This window comes from Etheostoma spectabile, chromosome 7 (assembly GCF_008692095.1).
Source record: "Etheostoma spectabile isolate EspeVRDwgs_2016 chromosome 7, UIUC_Espe_1.0, whole genome shotgun sequence".
In the NCBI taxonomy this organism is placed as follows: domain Eukaryota; kingdom Metazoa; phylum Chordata; class Actinopteri; order Perciformes; family Percidae; genus Etheostoma; species Etheostoma spectabile.
In genome coordinates this window covers 19944912-19967128 of record NC_045739.1, presented here as the reverse complement: position 1 = coordinate 19967128, position 22217 = coordinate 19944912, and the positions used below count along the sequence as shown (strand labels likewise).

The following is a 22217-nucleotide window of genomic DNA, read 5'->3' as shown; positions in this document are numbered from 1 at the left end:
TATATATATATATATATATATATATATACATAATCCGCCATCGTAATAGCAATGTGCAAAGGTACAAACGCATCTGGCTTTTAAAGGGTGGGAGATGACTCTGTTTTTTTTTGTTATATGTTAGGCCTAAAACATACCTATGATTTAATGAAGACACCAAGTACCCTTTGAACCATGCCCCTGGTGCACAGACCCTTTATCGGCCGTCAAACTAGCAAAGGTGGATTTGGCCACGCTCTAAACACTTGAGCCATGTGCTTCATGCCGTGCACTTAGATCGTTAAAATAGGGTCCTAAGAGTCTACAGCCACACTGCTTACCATGGCAACGTTTATGATCGGATGTTTACCATGTTTAACATCTTAGTTTAGCGTGTTAGCATGCTAACATTTGCCAATAAGCACCAAACACAAGTTACAGCTGAGGCTGGTGCGAATGACATTGGCTTTGCAGGTATTTGACTGAACAAAAGTACTGGACAAACTACAGTTTTAACCTGATGATGGAGCTTGATGAAAAGTCAGGACATCAACTTAAAAATAACAATCTATCCTAAAAGGGACAGACAAACCACTAACAAATTTCACACATTACAATGCATCAAGCAATTACTGAGATAGTTCAGTTTGGACCAAACTCCCATTTACAACCATGCCGCTAGCGTAGCTAAAACCTTATCTTAAAAAAGTTAAAGACACAACAGGGGGAGCATTAAGTTCAGCATCTCTTTAAGCTGACACTTTAATAATGCATCACATTGGTCTTGTCAGTCACTAGTTATTACTCTACTCTGAACTCTGGAAGTTGAAATTCTTCTCTAATGAGATTTAGAGGTACGGGTGGCATCTTGCCACAACTTGCCGTCCAATTTACAAGCACATAGCATCTACTGTAGGGCTGCACGATATTAGGGAAATATCTAATTGCGATTATTTTGACTGTTATTGCAATATAATTCACGATGTTGGAGGGAATGATCATTTTTTAATCATTATCTCATTTTCACTGAAAAACAAAAAATGAATGAAGTGGGATTTTGTTTAATTGTTTTGTGAGGATCTTTACCAAACAAAGATTTTTTGAAATAAACAATCTGTTACTTTATCTTCTCAGTGGAATGACGCCTTAAGTGTTATGATGGACAGAAGTCTAATTTTGGAATGCAGCTCTGCATTTCTGTTACCTTTTGAAAACAACAGATACTCAGATATCATGATTAGAACTGTGGCATGAAAGTACAGTATGTCTAATTATGGAACACTGCTGAAGCCATAACCTCTACTTGAACCTGTCTTTGCAAAATGGCAACATTTTTAAAGGATATGTTTTTGTATATTGAGTGATGACAATCTTAGACTGAGATACTTTGAGGGGAGAGGTGAGCATGCTAAAGCAAATGTGTTTTAATACATGTATACTAATTGCTAAAGAGAGATAAATATTAAAAACAATGCATATTTAATTCACCATGATGGCAGAATGTTTCACTTGTTAAACTGTTTTTAGCTCCTTTACAATTACTTTTCACCGTTCAATCTTATGCCATATGCAATAAACTGTACACGATAAAATTCCTTTTTCAACACTATGGTTTGTAAGTTTTCACCTGGAATCTCCCAAAGCAGATTGTTACCAGAAGGAAAGCGGGAGGGCAGAAGCAGAGTTCAACCAATATGCTGACATGCACTGGGTTGTATTCTAACTGTAACTAATGAGTGTGTCTTTCCTACGATGATGTCAAATGTCCGACCAAAAATAAATAAATAAAGAACTACGGGGATCCATTCCAGTATAACCTCCCTGTTGTTTTGTAGACACTTTCCTTAAAATCATCTTGTCTTTTCCTTTTACTCTTGGCTTGATGAGAAACTGTTGCTGTCTTTCGTTTTTATGATTTATTATCCATGCTGATGTTTTCCACATCTCTTGCATTTAATTATGTTTTTGTCTCTCAGCTATCGCACTCTGGGTTACCCCCCCCCACCCAATGTACGATTTCTTCCATACATGGCATTCTTCTGGTGGTGATTAGATTATTTTTGTCCAGCTGGCCTTCAGCTCAACTGACTATATCTATAAAACGTATAACGTATACAACATATACTGCAAAACTAAAATAGACATAGCCACCGTGACATCACCCATTGGTTTGTGGTTGTTTTGAAGCCTCAAATTTGGCATTTTGGCTGTTGCCATCTTTGTTTTGGAGCTAGAAGTGACCAAGTTTGGACGAGAAGGTGGAGCTGGGGAGTAGCGCTAAGCTAAACACTAACTTGTATTTAAGCATACTTGCAACTATCAATTGAGGCCATTCAGTAAATGTTCACTGAAGAAATACATTGAGTGACAAGAAATGCCATTTTATTATAGACTTATAAGAAAATGGCCAGTGACCCCCTGCTGGAATTTAGATAGAATGCCAGTTAAATGCACTTCTGCACTGGCTTCACTTTCAGACCCGCAGGTTGTGGCTTTTTATTGAACAGCTATTGACTATCGGCATCATGTCACTGACTCTGGGTATAGCTTTGATCTACAAGTAATGGCACCAGTGCTGTTAAAAACCCCGTAGTGGTGGAACCCTGTGGGTAAAAGTTGCTCTCCCCCTACTGAGCGGCCTCTCTGCTGGCCTTCCGTCCCGACTTTCCTCCCCTGAGCGCCCGGAGCTGCTGGAGATGAGTAATCAGACTCATTACTGGAGCCTCTGGCCAGCTCCTCCATGTCACTGCATGTAATTAATCTACCTGAGCCAACTCATAGTGCAGGCCCCCCTGGGGACGAAAGAGGAGAGGAGAGAACAGGAAGTTAGGTGGAGGGAAGGGTAGGAGAAAAAGAAGAGGACACGGTAGAGGAAAGTTGGGTGGATGCAAGTGGAGAACAGCTAAAGAGCAGATAAGGGGAAAGTGAGAGGAGTGGAATTAAGAAACGTGCAGAGGAGATTGGAAGGGAGAGAAAGGGAAAAGAGAAGAAGCAATGAGAGCCAGTAAGAAATGGCGAGAGGAAAATAAGGGGAAATTAAAAGAGGGAGAGAAGAGCAAATGGGACGTAAAAGGGTAGAGGACAGTAGAAGAGAGAAGCGTTTAAACAAGGATGAGATAAGGGAGCAGAGAGGTACAGAGACGAGGAGGGGCAATCAGAGGGTACAAGGGAGAGAGGGAGGTGAGGAGAAACAAGAAGAAAAAAGGAAAGGGACGGGAGGAGGTGTAAAAACTACAAGGTGAGCACAAAGCCGTCCCTGGCCTCATTACAGTAACACACCAGCCTGGCTCGGGTTCATTCGTTATCTGCTCCTGCACTCATTTATTCTCTTGCTACATGAATCGTCTCCATGGAGTGCATGTCCCCATGGATTGTATGGATTGTATGAATAGATATGGCTTGTGTGTGTGTGTGTGTGTGTGTGTGTGTGTGTGTGTGTGTGCACGCGTGCGTGCTTGAGCGTCTGAGGGACTGAAAACTGCCGATGTTAACAAAACAGAGCAGCTGGCTGGTGAGGGGGGAGAAGGCAGAAAAAGCGAGAGGTGCATGCATATGTGTGCGCGTCCATGTGCAGGTCACACTCATGTAATTAGTCATGTTGAAGGATACCCGAATGTGTGTTAAATATACACTGCAAGCACACACACAAATACAAGTCCCCCATTTCAGTTCAATTCAATCCCTTTAAGTTCAATCAACTTTGCATAGGATTGACTCTACCTTTTGTTTTTGCGATAAATCAAAAAAGATGTAAAGGCAAGTAATAATCACTCACACTTGACCTGATACTTTGACTTTTGACTTCACTTTTGTTGAAGTTGTTCTTCTCTGTTCCTCTGTCTCTTTCTCAGCAACATCGGCAACGAGTGTTTGCTTTTGGCTTTTATTTGTTCTTAGTGATTTCCTGTAATACGATCACAATAGAACATGTGCATCCAAGATGAGTCATAAACTGTGTGCATGTGTGTGTGTGCAACTAATTATCATTAGCAAATGCTTTTTGTAGGAAACGTAATGCTTGCCAACAGCACAGGAGACCTTCATTTTAAACATAATTGCAAATTGTTGCACTGCTAACAGATTGTATTTATTTACAATACAATATCTGCTCATGGTAACTGAAGCATGACTATTGGTTATATTTACTCAACTCAAAGTGCTTGGCTGAGGTTAGAGAAAGCCCGTCGTCTGATTTAAATGTTGAGAAAAGTCTACACTGACTGGAAGCATGCAGCTGCATGGATGTTGTCAGTATTTAACCAAAACCTCCACCTTTCCCTTACTTAAGTGCTGTTAGGTAACATGCACCTATAACAGGCCACAAGCCCCAGCCTCTGGTGTTGGAGTCCTGTGCTTTATACTTTGACATTGTATGCAAACGCGATGTCTCTAAAAATCCCCTTGCACTCTGTCTGAACAAAGCAGTAAGCAGGGTACCAATTACCGTTTCTCCTAAATGTATTTGTCAAAGCAAATTTGACACCATTACATCTCCATAAAATACTGCAGGTCCTCTACCACTCCAGTCACTCTTGGTGTCCCCCAGGGTTGAGTTCTTGGCCCCCTCTTCTTCATCCTGTACATGCTCCCTCCCTCCTCCGCCAATATGGCCTCCATTTCCACTGCTATGCGAATGACACCCAACTCTACCTCTTTCTTCTTTGTCCGTCAAGTAACCTTGTTCACATACCTTGTATGTTTTGTTTTGTCTGTATGTAACCAAAACTGTAAAGCGTCTTTGAGTTTCTAGAAAAGCACTATAAAAACAAATGTATCATTATTATTATTATTATTATTATTATTATTATTGACTTATTTGGTGCGAGGCAGTGTTACAGATGAACATTTGAATATGGAATCTGTACAAGTGTGTACATGTGGGCTATACGTATGTAGATTGTATCAAGATTAGGAAAAGTCTAGACTTGAGTAGAGTCTAGACCAATTTGTGGTCTACAGTCATCCTTCTAAAATTCTATCATGCCGCTCACAACAGTGTCAGAAGTATGGAATTACAGTGGGAAGTTCATACAAGCAGGCACACAGGCACACACACACACACACACACACACACACACACACACACACAGTTTGATAGCCTATGTGTGTCAGTGTAATAAATCATGTAAAGCAGGTTGCTGGTTGTTGCTGATGCTACAGTCTCCGTCTGCTCCACATGATTAGGAAGAAGATCATGTGGAGAATCTCCATATGTCTGCTTCACGTTGGGTTTCCAAACCCCTGGGGAGGATGTGTGTTTGTGTGTCTGTGTGTGTTTGTCCATGAGCAAACCAGTAGGTATCCACGCAGCATCCTATCTGTGTGTGCCTAAGAGCATGTGTGCGCACGCGCCCCAGCATGTGTTTCCCTGTGAACATCCCAGTGCGCATCCATGCGTACTGCAAGTCCCTGGTGTATTTGAGTATGCAAGTTCAATGTTTCAGTGTTTGGCGAGGGGCTAAACAATGCACAAAGAGACAGAAAGATTGAATGGATGAATGTACATCTACTGCTGGCTATTTTGATTTATTACACTCTACTGTCCCAGTCACAGCCAGCTGTGATACGCACACACACACCCACGCACACACACACATACACACACACACTTCCCTACTGAAAATGCTCAATACAATGGTAGCAAGTAAACAAGCTCTCAAGCATAGATGGATCTTCTGTGTGCTGATCCTCTGTATCAACTCTTTCACTCTCAGTTTTCATCTAAACAGTTATTATTGCTTATGAGAACCTAGTTTCAGGTAAAGGGAAGGCTATGAAACCATTTCCACCAGGGCTAAGCGACTATACCAGCATGCTTCAGAGTTTTAGCTTCTTAAAGCTGCACTAATCAATATTTCAATATTGAAAATGTGTCTTTGGTGATGATAAACCCAACTCTGCAGCTCTCTTTGCTCTACGGGTCGTTATAGCATCATTCAGCATTTATTGTTTAGTGCTTATATTATGCCTTTTGACTTTTTCCCCTTTCCTTTATAGTGTTATATATCTTTTTTTGTGCACATTATAGGTTTAGAAAATGAAAAAGCCCAAAGTCCCCCCAAAAGGGACTTACCATCTTCAACAGAATACACTGTTCACAAACTGCTCCAAACAGCTCTATTGTAGTCCAGCCTTTACTTCCGTGACAAACGTGCATCACTTTGTAACACACGTTATAATGCTCGCCTAGCTGCTAGCGTGGCACACCCTCATACTCTGCTTCTGACTTGCTTAGCAGTACTTACTGCGCATGTGCATCTCCCAACAAAGATGGTCCAGAAGTGAGATGCCTCACTCTGTAGCTAAAACAGAAAGCTCAACAGAGGATCTGCAGCAATGTGCCGTACAACAAATGTATGGTGTTTTCTAAAAAATAAACCACATAACATAGCTACTCTGATGCAACCTCTAAATACAATATGAACCTGAAAATGAGCATAATAATAACACTTTTAAAGGCCTGCAACTTGGTTTCTACTTACGGCTCTCATCAGTGTTTGTTCTTTCAGATGCTGGCAGCTGATTTCCGCAAAAAGCTCTCTATACACAACATGCCCATACACATTGGCAACATTCAAAAATAAATGCGTGATGAGATGAGTTGGCCCACAAGAGACAGATTTAGAAAATTAATAGAATCCAAGACATCCTGACTTTCAGTTCTTAGTATGGTCAAGCTTGAAAAACACTGTGTCCTACACTTCCCAATTTGCAATTTGAGTTTTAAGTTAGACCCTCCATATATGCCTATTTCTTTCAAACTCTGCACCACCCGTTTTTTAGGCTCCAAGCCAAGTTAAGCCTGATGATGTCATTTTGTCCAACTTTAGAAAGTTCCTTCCAGAGCTAGAGAGGACAGTATAATATTAAAAGCTAGCTGAAATTAATGTGTTAAATTGGTATAGAGCCCTTTTTCTGTACGGTTTGAAAGTATCTTGAACAGTAGTTGTTGAGTTCTAGAATGTGACACAATATATCATTACCAACTTGCCTTCTCTACTGTACTGTACAACGGAAAAGGGATATGTGAAAACCCACATCGTCCCAACTGTCCTTCCACCCTCTGGGGTTCTAGTTAATCTCAGCAGTTTCACTTTTGCACGGATCATGATTTTCTTTTCCTTCAGCATCACTTGCTCAAACATGCACATCTTTTATATTCCACATACAGTCTCTCTCCATCTGTTTCTCCCTCATTTGTTTGTTTCCCCAAATCTGTTTGCTGAGCTTAGTCTTTCTTTCCTCCCTCTGTCTCTTTATTCTTCCCATTCTATCTTCCCTCTTTCTCCTTCTTTCATCAAACAATTAGTTGCATCGTCATTGTCTGTTCTTAATTCCCTCACCTCCTCGTTGGCTCTCACTTTCTTTGTCTCTTTGCCTCCTTCTCTTTTCGTTTGTGGTTTGCCAGGGCTGTGTATGTGTGTGTGTGTGTGTGTGTGTGTGTGTGTGTGTGTGTGTCTATCAGTCTACAACACCACTGCAATTCATCATCATTTTATCTACAGCTCCCTTAATTGGATCCTATCACAGTCCCATCTGACGAGAATAGAGGCAGGGGGTGGAGAGAAAGGCTTACTCACTTACAACACCACATGGATATCACACACACACACACACACACACACACACACACACACACACACACACACACACACACACACACACACACACACACACACACACACACACACACACACACACACACACACACACACACACATATACACACACACCCTTTATTACCAGCTGCAAAGTTGTGTTTAGGCCCGTATATTTACCATTGGTCCTGCCTTCTCCAAAAAGAACACTAGAATGTTTTACAAAACATTAAGGTGCACTGCAGAATGAAGAAACAAATGTATGTGCATGTGTGTGTGTCCATCCAGTTTGCCAGTAAATTGGAGATTTGCTGAGGAAGGTGTCTGTCCTCCTCCACCATCAGCAACTCTCAACAGTAGTAATGGTTTGTACCAAATATATGGTAGTGTATCAAATATTGGGGATGGAAACGGCACATGGCTATTTCCTAGCGTAAGTGCCGGTCCTTGGGGGTGTGGGAGGAACACACTTAGAATGCAAAGGAGAGGAAACAAAAATCACTAACATAATACAGATGTGGTGTTCAAGCAATATGTCGTTGTTGGGGGAAAACCTTGTATGTCCAAATCCTAAATTTTTTAGGGAAACAAAAAATGCTTGACAATGTTTAGCACTGGTGTTAAGTCAGGACATACTTCCTGGAGAAGGTCTCACTATGCCGAAAGAATATAGAGTAATTCAATATTAAAAGCCAGAATTCCTCTAATTATGGGTCCAATGTTGACCAATTCAACTGGAGGTACAGCAATTATGTTTTTTTGCAGCTCACCCTCCATTCAATAGGCTTTCAAGTAGTCAGGTCACTGAGGACAAATTTAACAAAAAAGCCGTAATAGCAACCCCAAAAACTCAAAATGTAAAAGAATTCTTGCTTGCATGAAGCTAACACAAGTGACTAAGTATGCGCAAATCACCTTTAAAAACACAAAAGAACCGTAGGAGCCATCATTTGGATCTGGAAATCAACTTCAATAATTTGCCCCAGGACTACTTTCCGTGTCACCATCCAACATCAGAGACAGAACGACTTCCAGGCTCACATCACTGCAGCTCATTCTTTCCCTTTGACTGGGTAGAGTTCAAAAACAGTGAGTGGTCGCGAATCAGCGACGTGTTCCGGTAATACAGCAGCCGGCTAAATGACCCTGGAGCCCCTGACAAGTGTGTGACATGCTGAAGAAAAAGGCAGACGGCGATGCTGCCAAAGCCACACACTGGCTCCTGCTGCCTTTTAACTGCGAGGACTCGCTAGTGGACCAATCGCCATGATCGAGGGCTGCGGTGTGCGGCTCGCATGTTAATCACATGTCTCGTTAAGTAAGTCATAATTGGTGTCGTTTTAAAATGCCTCCCCTCTGCCTTGTGCCTTGATTGGAAGTGAGGAAATTAGAATTGCTGAAATGGTCGCTGCCTATTAGCGGTGACAGTTTGACTGAGGGCTAAGAGGCAGGATTGAAGAGAGAGGGGCTTTGCGACAATCAGCCTCTGTGGCCATACAGTTCGCCTCCGTTTCAAGCATTTGCCCCACCAGTCTATTAATGCTGGTCTCTCTCAGTCTCAAATGACAGCTAACCAGCTGTAAAGCCTATGAATAGCTAAACTAGCATGGCTGTCCTCAATGGGGCTCCTGCTGACAGATTATACAGCTGGGATTGGTCGGAGCATGTGAGACATTTGATTAGGATTGGGTGAGATGGTAATCAGTCAATAGCAAGCCCCTTTGGCCAACACATAACCTAACATTTGATCATTTCAACAGACATTGCAGGGAATATATCCTTTTTAGGCTGCTGTAAATTCTATGAAAAATGCTAAAATCTAAGTGATGTCTTGTGTGTGCATGATTGTGTTTTTTTTTTAGCCTTACCGTGGTCTTCTGACACTGTATGCTGGTGCTGTTGAACCTCAGAGCCGGGACGCTGTGCGTGCTGCCCTGGATGTGGAAGATACACTCGTAGTTCCTCTGTCCGGACTGGGGCTGGGGCAAGTTCTGGGCCAGCAGGGTGATCGGTCTCATAACTCCAGCAGGTATATAGATCTGGGTGGAGGGCAGGATCTGAGGGCACTCCTGGACAAGAGAGAAATATGGATTAAAGAAATTGAGACGTGACTGGAAAAGAAAGCAAGGGATGCAGATCTAAGTGGACAGGATGTTCCGGACATGCTGCAGTAAAAGAAAACTGACATCTTACCCACTGACCGAAAAATATCAGATCCTACGTATACACTCCAGAATACATTAAAATACACAGTGTATTCTACAATAATTGACAAGTAATCAATTTTGTATTAGAAATGCCAGCATGGCATTACAGAACTCCCTTTTGTGCATAATTACATAGGAATCCTTTTTTTTTCCCCCTCATAACCACAACATTCTAGATTCATTCCAGCATCCTTTGTTCTCGTGGTGGAATATGTTTGGAGAGCCAGGCAGCCTAAAACCTCCACTTACAACACTCTGGAGGATCAACTCTTGTCCTATTTATGAACCACTAAATACTGAATGTGGCAGTTACTTGTCAAAATGAATGCACACCATTTTGGAATCAAACCCTTCCCAGTATTAATGAGGATGTTCTGGATATTAGGTATGTTTTTGACTAAATGAATAACCTAAAGGGTATTCTTTCTGCGTGGACAAAAATGAGGGCCCGAGGCAGCGTCTCTGAGGGACGCGGACAGTGTTAATTCTCCCGGATTAGAGAGGGAGAGAGGAGTGAGGGGTCAGAGCTTCCATTCAGCGGATTCCTGCTGCTCTTCAATCAATAAGAAATTTGGCAAGAACAGAAGCTTTGCACCATATTAATTGAAAGGAAAATAATTGAAATCTCGAAGCGTTCTTTCAGCCCTAAGTAAATCAAAAGACAACATGGCATGCGGCTGTCAGCTGGAATCCATGCTACATCACCGCTCATGCTCGAGAGTTCATTTGTATTACAAAATGTGTTTTCAACTGGTTCAATTAACGTAATTTAATTCAAACATGTGTGGCATTGCTACTACAGTAATTACCATCAGTGTGTTGAATTTACATAACGCAAAAACTGTCCAACTATAATACCTTTTAACATCTTGTTTTTTTCTTAAAGCTTTAGTGATTAAGTTTTTGATATTAATGCAGATCCGATTTATTCAAGCCGTTGCCAAAATTAGTTGCTACAAAGCTAATTAAGACTCTCAGCTCCACAAAACTCCTTCTGTATTTCTCAGTATGGCTATGTTCAGAAGATGTTGTCATCCTGCGACTTTCGCGCGCTGTGTGGAGGAGGGGTGGGGGGGATGCACGATTGCGGAAGGCTTGTATCATGTGGATGCGCTAACAGTTTTGTTGTCATTACTTAGAAAGCTTCATGTAGGAGATAGAAACTAGGCACTATGGGCTCTATTTTAACAATTTAAGCAGACTGCGTGAAGTGCATGGCGCAGTTGTGTTTAGGGCGTGTCCAAATCCACTTTTGCCTGGTGCATGGTTCAAATGGGTTGTACCTAGGGTCTTCATTTAGTCATAGGTGTGTTTTTGGCATAACAAGCACTAAACCAATCAGAGTGTCATCTCCCATTCCCTTTAAAAGCCAGGCGCATTTGTACCTTGGCTGTTATGATGGAGAATTTACACCGTCATATTTTTATTTGCAATCTTTCTAATCTTTTGCATGTGTGTGTGCTGCTGCGCTTCCCTGTGTGTGTGTAACAAGCATAGTGTGCATGCGTTGTGCGTGAGCTTAGGCACAGTTTACTAATTTGCTGTTAAAATAACAATGAAATGCTGCGCTATTGATTTTAGACCAGGTTTTTGTTAAATAATCAGGTGCATTTGATATTTTAACGACGCAAGCGTTGAGCGGGTGCAAGATAGGGCCCTGTAGCTTTAAACAAAGCGAGAAAAACGGTGGTGAAAACTTTCAATCTTTAATAGAACGAATAACTAGTTTCAAGAGATTTAAGTGTCAGGAAATGTGCCTTTTATTCATTGTTACGAGATGTGCCATTTATTGTTTGTAGAAAATTTAAATTTATATTAAGTCTGACTAAAAGGTGGTGACTTGGGAAGACATTCTCTACAGTGTAATTGGATCAAAAGAGGTTTGCAATATTCCAAAGGCTGTAATTACCAATGAAGTTATATCCACTAATGTGTGTTTGGTATTCATCTGGAGATGCGGCAAACAATCATAAAGGCCATACAAATACCAAACTAGAATTTATAAATTAAGTTGTATTCCACTTTAAGCGCCATTAAGCAGACAGTAATTTTCCTATTAGGATAGCAAACGCTGATATCTGCAATGATAAATCAGTGGGAACAGCATTCTATTTAATCAGGAATAAATACCTAAAGTCACACTGCAGCAGCAGCCTAATACTCTGCAGAGTAATCTCAATATGAGTTTGCTCTGTGCAGAGGTACTGTCTAATAGAGTATCGGTAATGACTTGCAGATTGGCTTGGGAATGGCAGAGAGGATGATGGGGGGGGGGGGGGGGGGGGGGGGGGGGGGGGGGGGGGGGGGGGGGTTTGGACATAATGGCACCAAGAGACACCTATGCTCCCTCTCATAACTTAAAGGCACAACACACTACCAGATAGATGGAAAGTAAAGGGTGGAAAAGTCAATAAGTTCCCTTAAAGTTGTACTACTCCATATCCTTTAGATCAATAATAGATCATATGACTATCGCTATGTTTCTATCCACTTGTCAATCAAATTATCTAAAGTTGAATGCAAATAAAGCCAGGGAAAGTGTTTCCATCCAACGTCATCCACAAAAACCTGTGCGTATTGACGTCACATATTGTTTTGCAATCAACTTTGTATATTAAATAGATTTGAAAGATTGTAAGGTGTTTCTATTAATTTTCGCACTGAATCACATTCGAGCCAACATTTGCCAGCTACATGTCAAGTTATAATAAGACAACAACAACACTATCAAAACATCAATGTGAGGATGCAGATGCAAGTAAAAGCCAGACAACAGCTATCTAAAAAGCTTTTATATTTTGCTTGTGAATTAAATTTAAAAAGTATCTTGTATCTGTCCTTGTTGACACCGGCCATGTCTGAAAAGAAAGCGGAAATTACCTAAAACAGCTTCTTCATTTTATGGCGGGTTACAGCCATATAATGACCTAACACATAATTGCAATTCATTATCAATTAGGAAAATAACGTTTTCATCAAAGTTTATCCTATTAGCCGTTTACCAAATAAGAGAAAATCTGATGATATTGAACGTACAAACTTTGCGTCGATAACCATGAAATTCAATTCTGTTTAACTTAATTTGCATTTTAAAAATGTGTGGATGGAAACATGGCTTATGTGTCATGTTAAGCGTGTCATAAACCCACACAGAATAGTCATGCAAAAGAGCTTTTAGCTTCTTTTGGTTTTAATGCCTGCAAACTCCATATCAACCTTTTCTCTAGCTGCAGCAGTTTGATGTTTTTTGCAAAAAAGCTCTGATAAAACCTCTGTCTGCTGGCTGGTCCCCAAATGAGGGAAGGCGCTAATTAGGTGATAATCTCTCAGTGTTGTGTTTTTCAATTTGTTCTGCTGACCCCAAGTGGCCGAAAAAAAAGAAAACATCAATGCACAAAACTATCCATAAATCAATTACGACACATATTGATTGCCTTTTTTGAGAACGGTCTGGGTCCACTTTATGACCACATTTGGGTAATGTGAAAGCTGCTACTTATTATAATTATCAGCTGCAGGTTGGGTAACAGTACCAGGTTTTATCCCAGTTGGCTGCTCATATTTACGGAGAATCTAACATGACATGAGCATGGCTGTATGGTAGTTGAGATAGAAGAGGAGGAGGAAAGAACTGAGGAAAAGGAGACAGAGAAAAGATCAAAACAATGCCAGCAAGCCCAGTGAAGCAGATTGTCAATTAGTGAGGGTGACAGTTAAAGTTTAAAGTACTCACAGATGGTGACAGAACGCTAATGAACTGATTCTAGTCTCAAATGAAATGGAAAACAGGACTAAAGAAGCCCAGAAAAAGGGAAAAAGAGAGTGAGTGAGTGAGTGAGAGAGAGTGTGTGTGTGTGTGTGTGTGTGTGTGTGTGTGTGTGTGTGTGTGTGTGTGTGTGACTAGATACTACTGTGTGACTAGATGGTTGAGTGTCTAGTCTGAAGTAGCAGTCATTGTTAATATTGAAGGGACTGGACTGAAGCATCTGCTCCAATTGTGGCATGGAAATCCTGTCTGGCTTCCATCCACCCACGCACGCACGCACGCACGCACGCACGCACGCACGCACGCACGCACGACACGCACGCACTCCTCTGAGGAACATGATAATATGCACAACACGCAGCAACACACACAAAGGCATTCCCCACATATACACTACAAAGACTCACAATCGTGCAAACACATTAAGGGAAAAGAGTGTGTAACACTCACACAGAGGGAGGGAGTGAACAAAAGATTTGGGAGCAGAGAATTGTGGGAGCGGTTTCATTAGGAGTGCTGACAGGTGTTAGAGCTGAGTCTGCATCAGATAGTGGAGCAGTTTTCAACAATGAGACACACAACAATCTCTTTACCTGGGGGACTCCCCTAATCCCTCGCTTTCCCTCTATTTTTCATTCTTCCTCTCACTCACACTTGATCGTTTTAAGATTCTCTTTATCTTTTCTCTCTCTCTCACTGTCGCCTTTGTTTTTCAACCTTTGTTTTCTTCAGGGGCAAGAGTTTCATTAACTGAATGGTATCCTCTTTCCCCAAAACAACTTTCTTTAGATTCATATGTGTACTTCCAAGTTATGACCACTGGAAATTTCCCCGTTTAACTACCAGCACACACTATATACAAAAACGCCTTGTTGAGATATAAATTTAGTGCAGCGCAAGTTAGGGATGAACAGTGATGCAGAAGATGAGCAGAGATAAACCATGGGATAAGAAAGGGGGAGGAGAGGTGAAGCGGGAAGGGAGGAGGGGAGGAGATGAGGAGGGATCTTGGGAGCCATACACTCATTTATTAAAGTGGGGGATGAGAGTCGAGGAGGTCAAGTTCCCAACAGAGCGAGGCAGGGGTGGAGCTCTGCAACATGGGAGTCATACACGCCGCCTATTTTTATCCGAACTATTTCCCAGAGAAGCAATACACACACATACACACAAGGTTACATCTAGATAGACATGCCCAAAATGCACAGAACATACACAAATCAAACACATGAACAGCACACCAACTGCTACGCATATGCCGATCAAAAGTTTCATCTTGCCTTCTGGCTCTGTGCAGTAAGCTAGGGCAATCTTAGGCATGCTGGATGTTTTACAGTAGCCCTGGGACCCAATACACAGACACTGTGATCAAAGGTGGGAAGGTAAGACCTCAGAAAAAAGAAGGTCTCTATCAAAGTCCCTAGGGCAGTTTTTAGGCACCGGTTGATATAAAACACGGTCATGATAATATGAAAGTTATAGTCATTTTCCAATTTACTCTCTACTGCATTTTCATATTTCCTTTTCCTCTCCTCCATACCCAACTTTTCCTCACATCCTTTGTTGGCTGCTGGAACATTGTATGTTATCTGGGTAGCAGACTTTGAGCAGGCTGTCAAAATAAACAGAGGCTAGAGAGATGATATGTGGAGGCAGGAGTGAACGTTTATGAAGTTCAATTATCCCAATGCTTTGACAACACTGTTCATGAAGACAAACAGACTTATAACTTATCTTATATGTAGCTCTAACAGACCTAAAGTCATCGTGGTATCTGTTTACTTTCTTTTCCCTTACTTCCAATTACTTTCTATTAGGATGGGGACATTACATCTACGGTGATGTAAGAGATGGGACGAGAGCCCTGATTGGCTACAAACTGTCACCCATGAGGCCACCCCACCGAGGCACTGACAGACTCCAAGTATGATGGATGAGGAAATGTGCGTGTGTGTTTGTCTATGTGTGCGAGTGTCAGGGCGGTCAACATAGTGTAGAGGGTCCCCACGGATTAGCGTCACAGTCCAGTGAACCATTTCAGAAAGGAGGGGGCAAGACCTCATCGACCACTGCCATAACACACAGACAGACAAACGGACACACACACACACACACACACACACACACACACACACACACACACACACACACACACACACAGAAAGAAAAAATAAAGAAAGAAAAGGACCTGATATTATGACCACATCTCCCAGGAGAGAAACAGGAAGAGTCAACTGTTGAGCAATGTCTCGGTTTTAGACGCTAATATAGATTTACCCTTAGAGAATAAAGCTAACACACACACACACACACACACACACACACACACACACACAAATAGGGGGCCACAATAACGTGCAATGGGCCATGCCGGTAATCCCAATAGATCTCCTCATTCAATCAACACAGACAGGTCATAAGGCTGTATCTATAAAAATCTCATCAAACATTTTCTCCTTCTCAGTCTATTTCTCTCACACTTCATTAACAACCTTTTTCTTTATCTCTCACTGTCCGTCTCTATAACCCCGTAAAAAATGAAGACAGGTCCAAACGGAGAGGAGCTGTATCAACCTATACATCATGAATGCAATCTTTTTCCTTTGCATCCAAAACACACACTGTACAATAAGACACCCTCCCTAGTGGCTGCCTATGCACTGACTGCTGTAGATCTCTTTATGTAAAAAAAAACTTAAGAAGACAGGTCAAACGAAGGCCAGACACCACCTGAGATCCATCAGCATGGCAGCCGGGTTGTGCTACAATATTCTTGTGGGCCTTCCTGTTGCAGATCAATGATGTTTGATATATGAAATGTGTTGTGATTGCAGACTGGTTTAGTATGTTCATTAGTATGTGTCGTGCTGTTCCTCCCCTGTCAGCGATGTAGGACCCTTATTTTAGTTTGGCCCATGTCCCATCCACTTACATGGAGGGGGTGGGATTTCTGACCGTTACTTCAGTCAGCCACCAGGGGAGCGATCAAGTTTTGGTTTTACTTTTTCAGTCAATGGATCAACCCTTGGTCGAAAAAAAATGCTATTTAAGCCATGTCTGCATTTGTCCAACAGTTGAACTTTGTAGTAAGCAATCAAGCAACAAAAAAGGTAGAGTGCCAAATGGAAAAACTCCTCCTCTCCGTTGACTATACAGAGCTCTTCATCCCACATGTCTCCATTAGAATAGCATTGCCCTGTGTGGTATCTCTGATGCCCGGTTGTGATTGTGTGACTATCTGGATGCTATCAGGTCAGGATGGTCAAAGAGGAGGATGTAGCCGATAAGCATCAGCTAGTGGATCGATAAAGTACACAATCTGTTTGTGAGTGTGTGTGTGTGTGTATGTGTGTGTGTATTTCTGAGGCTAACACATTAGATAAATGACAGATAATAAAAAGGCTCTTTAGGATGGCCTCACTAAATACAGCCCCGTGTTCTCTTTTCTTTTCAGCCCGCAGGATCAAAATGTGATGAATTTTTGTTTCATCTTTTGAGCGGAAAATGACATGGTGCTCCTTCATGTCATGTGGGAACCAAAAACAGGCTCGCAACCCAGTTTAGACCATGACCCAGTGAATAATAAGAGATTTGTGTGACCCACCTAAGAATCAGGCAACCTTTCAATGTCAGTGTAAAAGCCCATGGTACATGTATTCACTTCGCTATCATCTGCCTTCATGTATTTGGGTTTATTTCCTCCATTAGTCTCGGGACAAAAGAATGAGTTTCATGGTCCCACAGGTCCTAGGTCGGAAAAGTTTAAGCAATACACAACACAGCCAACTTCACAACAAAAGATATTGCAATATCTAGTATGCAAATTCACTGGGGCCAAAAACTTTTGAAAGTGATCGCTTCTCTTTGCGAGACCTGTTTCATGTTTTATTCTGGATTTGTGACTCATCCCCTATGCTTCATTTCAACAGGAAGAGTTTTCATCTATTTTGCACAAATGTCCCGAGTTCCTCAGTCGTAGTCTCAGGTGGAAGAAGGGCAGGCACCCATCGCACTAGGCTAGGAGCTCTCCTGTTTAAATAAAAGGCACTTTGAACTGTGTTAGAAGCCTTTTGAAGTGTCCACCCACTCTTCTCAGCCCTTTCCTATAGGGGATATGGAGCGAGGCGGGTGATGTGGTAAAGATAAAACACAGAAAGAGTTCATGCTGTTATGAACTGAGATTCTGACACTTAACAAAAAGACATGAACATAAACAATGCCTTGACTTCATGACAGCGTAATCAGAAGTCACAGAAGAGTTTGCCAATTTCACCTACTTTTCAAAAACCTGAGCAAACTTGGTTGTACCACCCTCATCATTTTTAATCAAAGCAACTTGTTACCTTTTCCTCATCACATCTCAAGGGGTATATACTGTCACAAACTCAAAATGAATTTACACTGCTACTGAACTTTACTAACAACAAAGCCAAACTAGGAAGACAAAAAGATGAAACCAAAGTACAGCTACATGTGTAATACGCACAATCTACTAAATGACTGCTGCTACCTTGCAGCATAAGCCTCCGCCTACCAATCAAGATGCAGTTTACATCCATGTCCGTCCAGACTGCAATAATATATGTAAGACTTTAAGGCAATTTAATAAAAGGAATTTGCTATGATGTTTTTTTGGGGAAAAACATGGATGTTCAGATACATCTTCAACCATAAAATCTATAAAACATCTAAAGTTTAAAGATTAGTGTCACCAATTCAGTATCCAACCAAATGTCTCCCCTTCTATATCTGGGTTATGGTGTTGAATAAGGGTCAGAAAAGGGATTTTGCAGACCATTGTTACAGTTAAGTTGACATTTTGGATTTGGATTGACATTTTTTGCCGAACGTTAGGAAGTTCCCTTATGTTCCTAAGATATGCATTCATGAGAATGGGACATACGGACAGATAACCCTGTCACCAGTGAAGAGGCATAACAATTCCAAAGAAGACCCAGCCTAATACAACCACCGTTAAAATGGAACAGGACATAATGTATATCAACACTACACTGTTCCCCTTCATATACCAAGAAACCTATTTGAACCTTCACTTCAAAGACAAAAAGTTCATAAGCTTCTACACAGGTAGAGGCATTCCCTGTTGATAATAAAGAGGTATTTCAGCAATTTAGTAATGTCCTTCCATGAAGTTAGGGGACTCATATGAGATAGATTTAAAAAAAAAGATTGAATAAGTACATGCTGAGATAGCTTGACTTTTAATCCCTCGTGTCAGGCTCCCAAAACAGTGGTTTCCATATTCATAAGCTTCTTGTTAATTGAACTTCATGTAATATCCATGAAGTAATATTGGTGCAGTCCCCCTTTAAAACAAAAAAGAAGCAAAACTGCAAATGCAATATAGTAAGCCTCCACAATCTTCTCCCTACACATTTGGGCTATAATAATAAAAAGAGAAATGAATCTCATCCTTTGATTTGCATATGGTTGATATAGCCTGTAAGCTTAGAACAATGCACTGAAGAGCATTGATACTTAGATAAATCCCCTGACCCTCTGCCTCTGTACACCACTCAACAGTTGGATGGCCATTAAATGAATCCACTAAGACAGTGAGCACCATCGAAAATCTTTTAAAACTAATTTGCCACATATGATTACTCATGTGCCTTCAGAGGAACAGTGGAGTGAAGTTTATTAGCGGGAGGAATAAGTGGGGTCAGAAGAGAAAAACAACACGGGAAATTGTCATTTGGATTGCAAAACATATGAGTGGGGTGTGCGGGGAGGGGTGGGGGGCAGGGGGCGCACTGGCATGACCAGATATTTTATAAATATTTCAAATAACACAAAACAACCAAATGGTGGTAGGTAATAGATATGATTTCATATACTGCTTTAGTAACAAAAATATTGTTTCAGGGCTCTGGGTTATGTGACAAGTGACAAGTAGCTCTCATCTGAGCTACCATTGTCGACGCATGTGCAGGACGCAAAAAAACAAAAGTTAGTGTTGCACTAGTCTGGGTATCTCAACAGTTAGGTCGAGCACCGATTGTTCACGGTTACATTTTAGTTGGATTTAAATGTCAGGGCATTCCGCCACCGTCTGTTTATTGCGATCCAAGGCAGCCATGCCCCGATTGGATTTCATAAGGGCGAATTGTCAAGTTGTTAAAATGCAATGTAAAATCTGCCTTAAAAATAAGCATATATGTTTATTTAGCATGTTTGATTTGTCCATATGTGCCCGTGCTGTGTTCCCCAAGTGGTAGGCCAGGTCTCAGTAATGACATTTTATTTGTTTTTTTGCCCCCCCCCCCCGGCTTGAATGTCAAACTCCGCCTATGTTGAGAGATACAATTCATAATAGACTGTTCTCTCTCAATACTTTCATTCTTTCATCAAGAACAGTTTATTAAACACAAATATTAAATCCACCCTGCTGTGTGTAACAAGTTGTGATGACAGAAGGCATGAATGCAAGCTGGGAATAAGGAAATGAACAAGAACGTAAATGAAAAGGGGCACAGAATCTTCTGTGACTTCATCATCAGTGACATTTGAATATTTCCTATTTGTGTTCTGCAGAGTAAGTTCTGTGACGGTAAGACAAATACATGATGCAATTAAATGGCTCTTAGCAGCCAAGCTTCCAGGAAAGAAGAAAGTAGGGCAGATAGCACTAAGTAAATGACATGGAATTATTAAGTAGAAGCTGAGGAGACATGAGGCACGAGTAGTGTCGTGACCCTCAAGTATCCTTTTATCTCCTGAATGGTTAAACATCTCTTGCATCCTCCTCCTCCTTTCATCAACTTGCTCGCTCTTTCCTCTCCAGATGCTAATGTTGCTCCCTCCATCTCTGATGTCACTCTTATCCTTCATTTCTTTCACTTAACCAGCCTGTTTCTTTTCCTCACTTTCCTTTTTCCTTTGTCTATCTCATATCTCTTCCATCTTCTAATATCTCTACTGTCCCACTTTTTAAAGCATTTTTTTTCTCCCAAGCCTTATTTAAGTATATGCCAGCTAAAACAGCATGTTCAATCAATCCTAATTTCATGAAGCTTGTTGACAAATTGGCCTCGAGCAATTTGGACAAATGCACAGTCAAATCCGCCATCTTTCCAGAATAATGAGACAATTAATATTAGCTCGCTGACACAACCTTAATTAGAGGCAACTTAACGTGACCTCTGGCCTTTCTCTGGAGTGAGAAAACAGTTGATAACACATTAAGATGCAGTCTCGAGATATATTGTGTTTATTAAACTTAAGTTTTAAGGATATTGTAACACAACTCCCTAAGGCATTATCAGAGGTAGCATCCGTGTATTTGAGTTATATAATATTAAATAACTATTAATTGGCAATCAAGGGGTCGGATGCGAGACCTGTTCGCAAATTAACAGGCTGGCTATTTGTTAAAGGAAAACCTGCATAATAGAAAGTGTACAGAAGGCATTTTTTCTATTTTTTTTATGTGCAGTGTGCACATAGTTTCATAAATGAGGCCCCTAGTTCTTTTAGCAAGCTTGCTTCTTCTCTAACAACTAGGCCACTGCCACACTCCTCCCTTTATGTTTTATTGTGGATGCTCCACCTTTCTTTTCTCATCTCATCTGTCTCTCTCAATTAAACACGCCAATGATCAGAGGGGCATCTGGAGATGCATCTTTAAGCTTTAATACACTTTGAATAATTAACACACACGTGTGCAAACGTACACACTCAACACATACACACACGAACACAGCTGAGTCTATCAGTGGCAGGCAGCTCCCCCAGCCAGAGAGACCCAGAGGGAGAAGGGAAGCTTGCTCTGTGCCAACCCCAGCCCCGGAGCCTCTGAGCTGGGCAACTCGGAGCTGCGTACCAGCCTGTGCTCCAGCAACAATGGTAAGACAGATGTAACTCTGACACCCTTTAGCTGAAAGACACAAAGAGAGGGTATCTGGCTCCAGCTAATTGACTTGTTGAAGGAATGAGGGAGTGGGTGAACAAGAGGGTAAGAGCTCATTTGGTTAGAGATCAAAAAGGGAAACCCTTATGGAGATGGCTGGCGAGGTTCATGCCATGCGCGAAGCAGCGTTTCTGTAGGGGTATGTGTGGCTGGCTGTGTGCATGCACGTGCGTACATACAATCCTACAGCAGCAAGTTAACTTGACAGAAAGCTAGGACTTATATACACTAGGGCTGAAACGATACACCAAACCCACAACTCGGTTCGTATCACGCTAGGTCTATAACGTTAGCTAATTCTTTGTGGGTAACATAACATTACGACATCATTCAACACGCTTAAGTTATTTTCAGTATGATTGTTTTGACCATGGTTAACAACTATGGGCTAACCCACGAATTCATCAGTAACGTTGAATGTATAGATAGACGAGTAATCTAATGGTAATTTATCTAGCTAGCGAGCACACCCCGGTCTGTCTGCTTCACTCTCCCAGTGGCAAACTTTTTTCAAGGCTGGTGAGCTGACAACAGCCCCTGCCCGGGGACACAACCGCAGTCAGCCCGCAACCAGCACGGTCAGCACTTAACTCCGGTGCTAATACTAATAGTAATTTAAAGATGTGGTAGCACTGCATCTGGACGGGAAGGATAACTCTGGGAGCTGGAAGGGGTCTGTCGCGATTCTGCCTTCTCACGCCGCAACACAGGTTTGTGGATCTGAGTGTCGCGATTTT

At 41.5% G+C, this 22217-nt stretch overlaps 1 protein-coding gene across 3 annotated transcripts in view; it reads right to left on the bottom strand.

Moving 5' to 3' along the window:
- plxna1a (plexin A1a) overlaps nucleotides 1-22217 on the bottom strand; it is a 280313-nt gene that overhangs the window by 82834 nt on the left and 175262 nt on the right. For all 3 annotated transcript variants that reach the window (XM_032520348.1, XM_032520349.1, XM_032520350.1), the window contains exon 10: nucleotides 9446-9646. In XM_032520348.1, the coding sequence (XP_032376239.1) occupies nucleotides 9446-9646 (201 nt within the window). The remainder of the gene's footprint in view (nucleotides 1-9445; nucleotides 9647-22217) is intronic.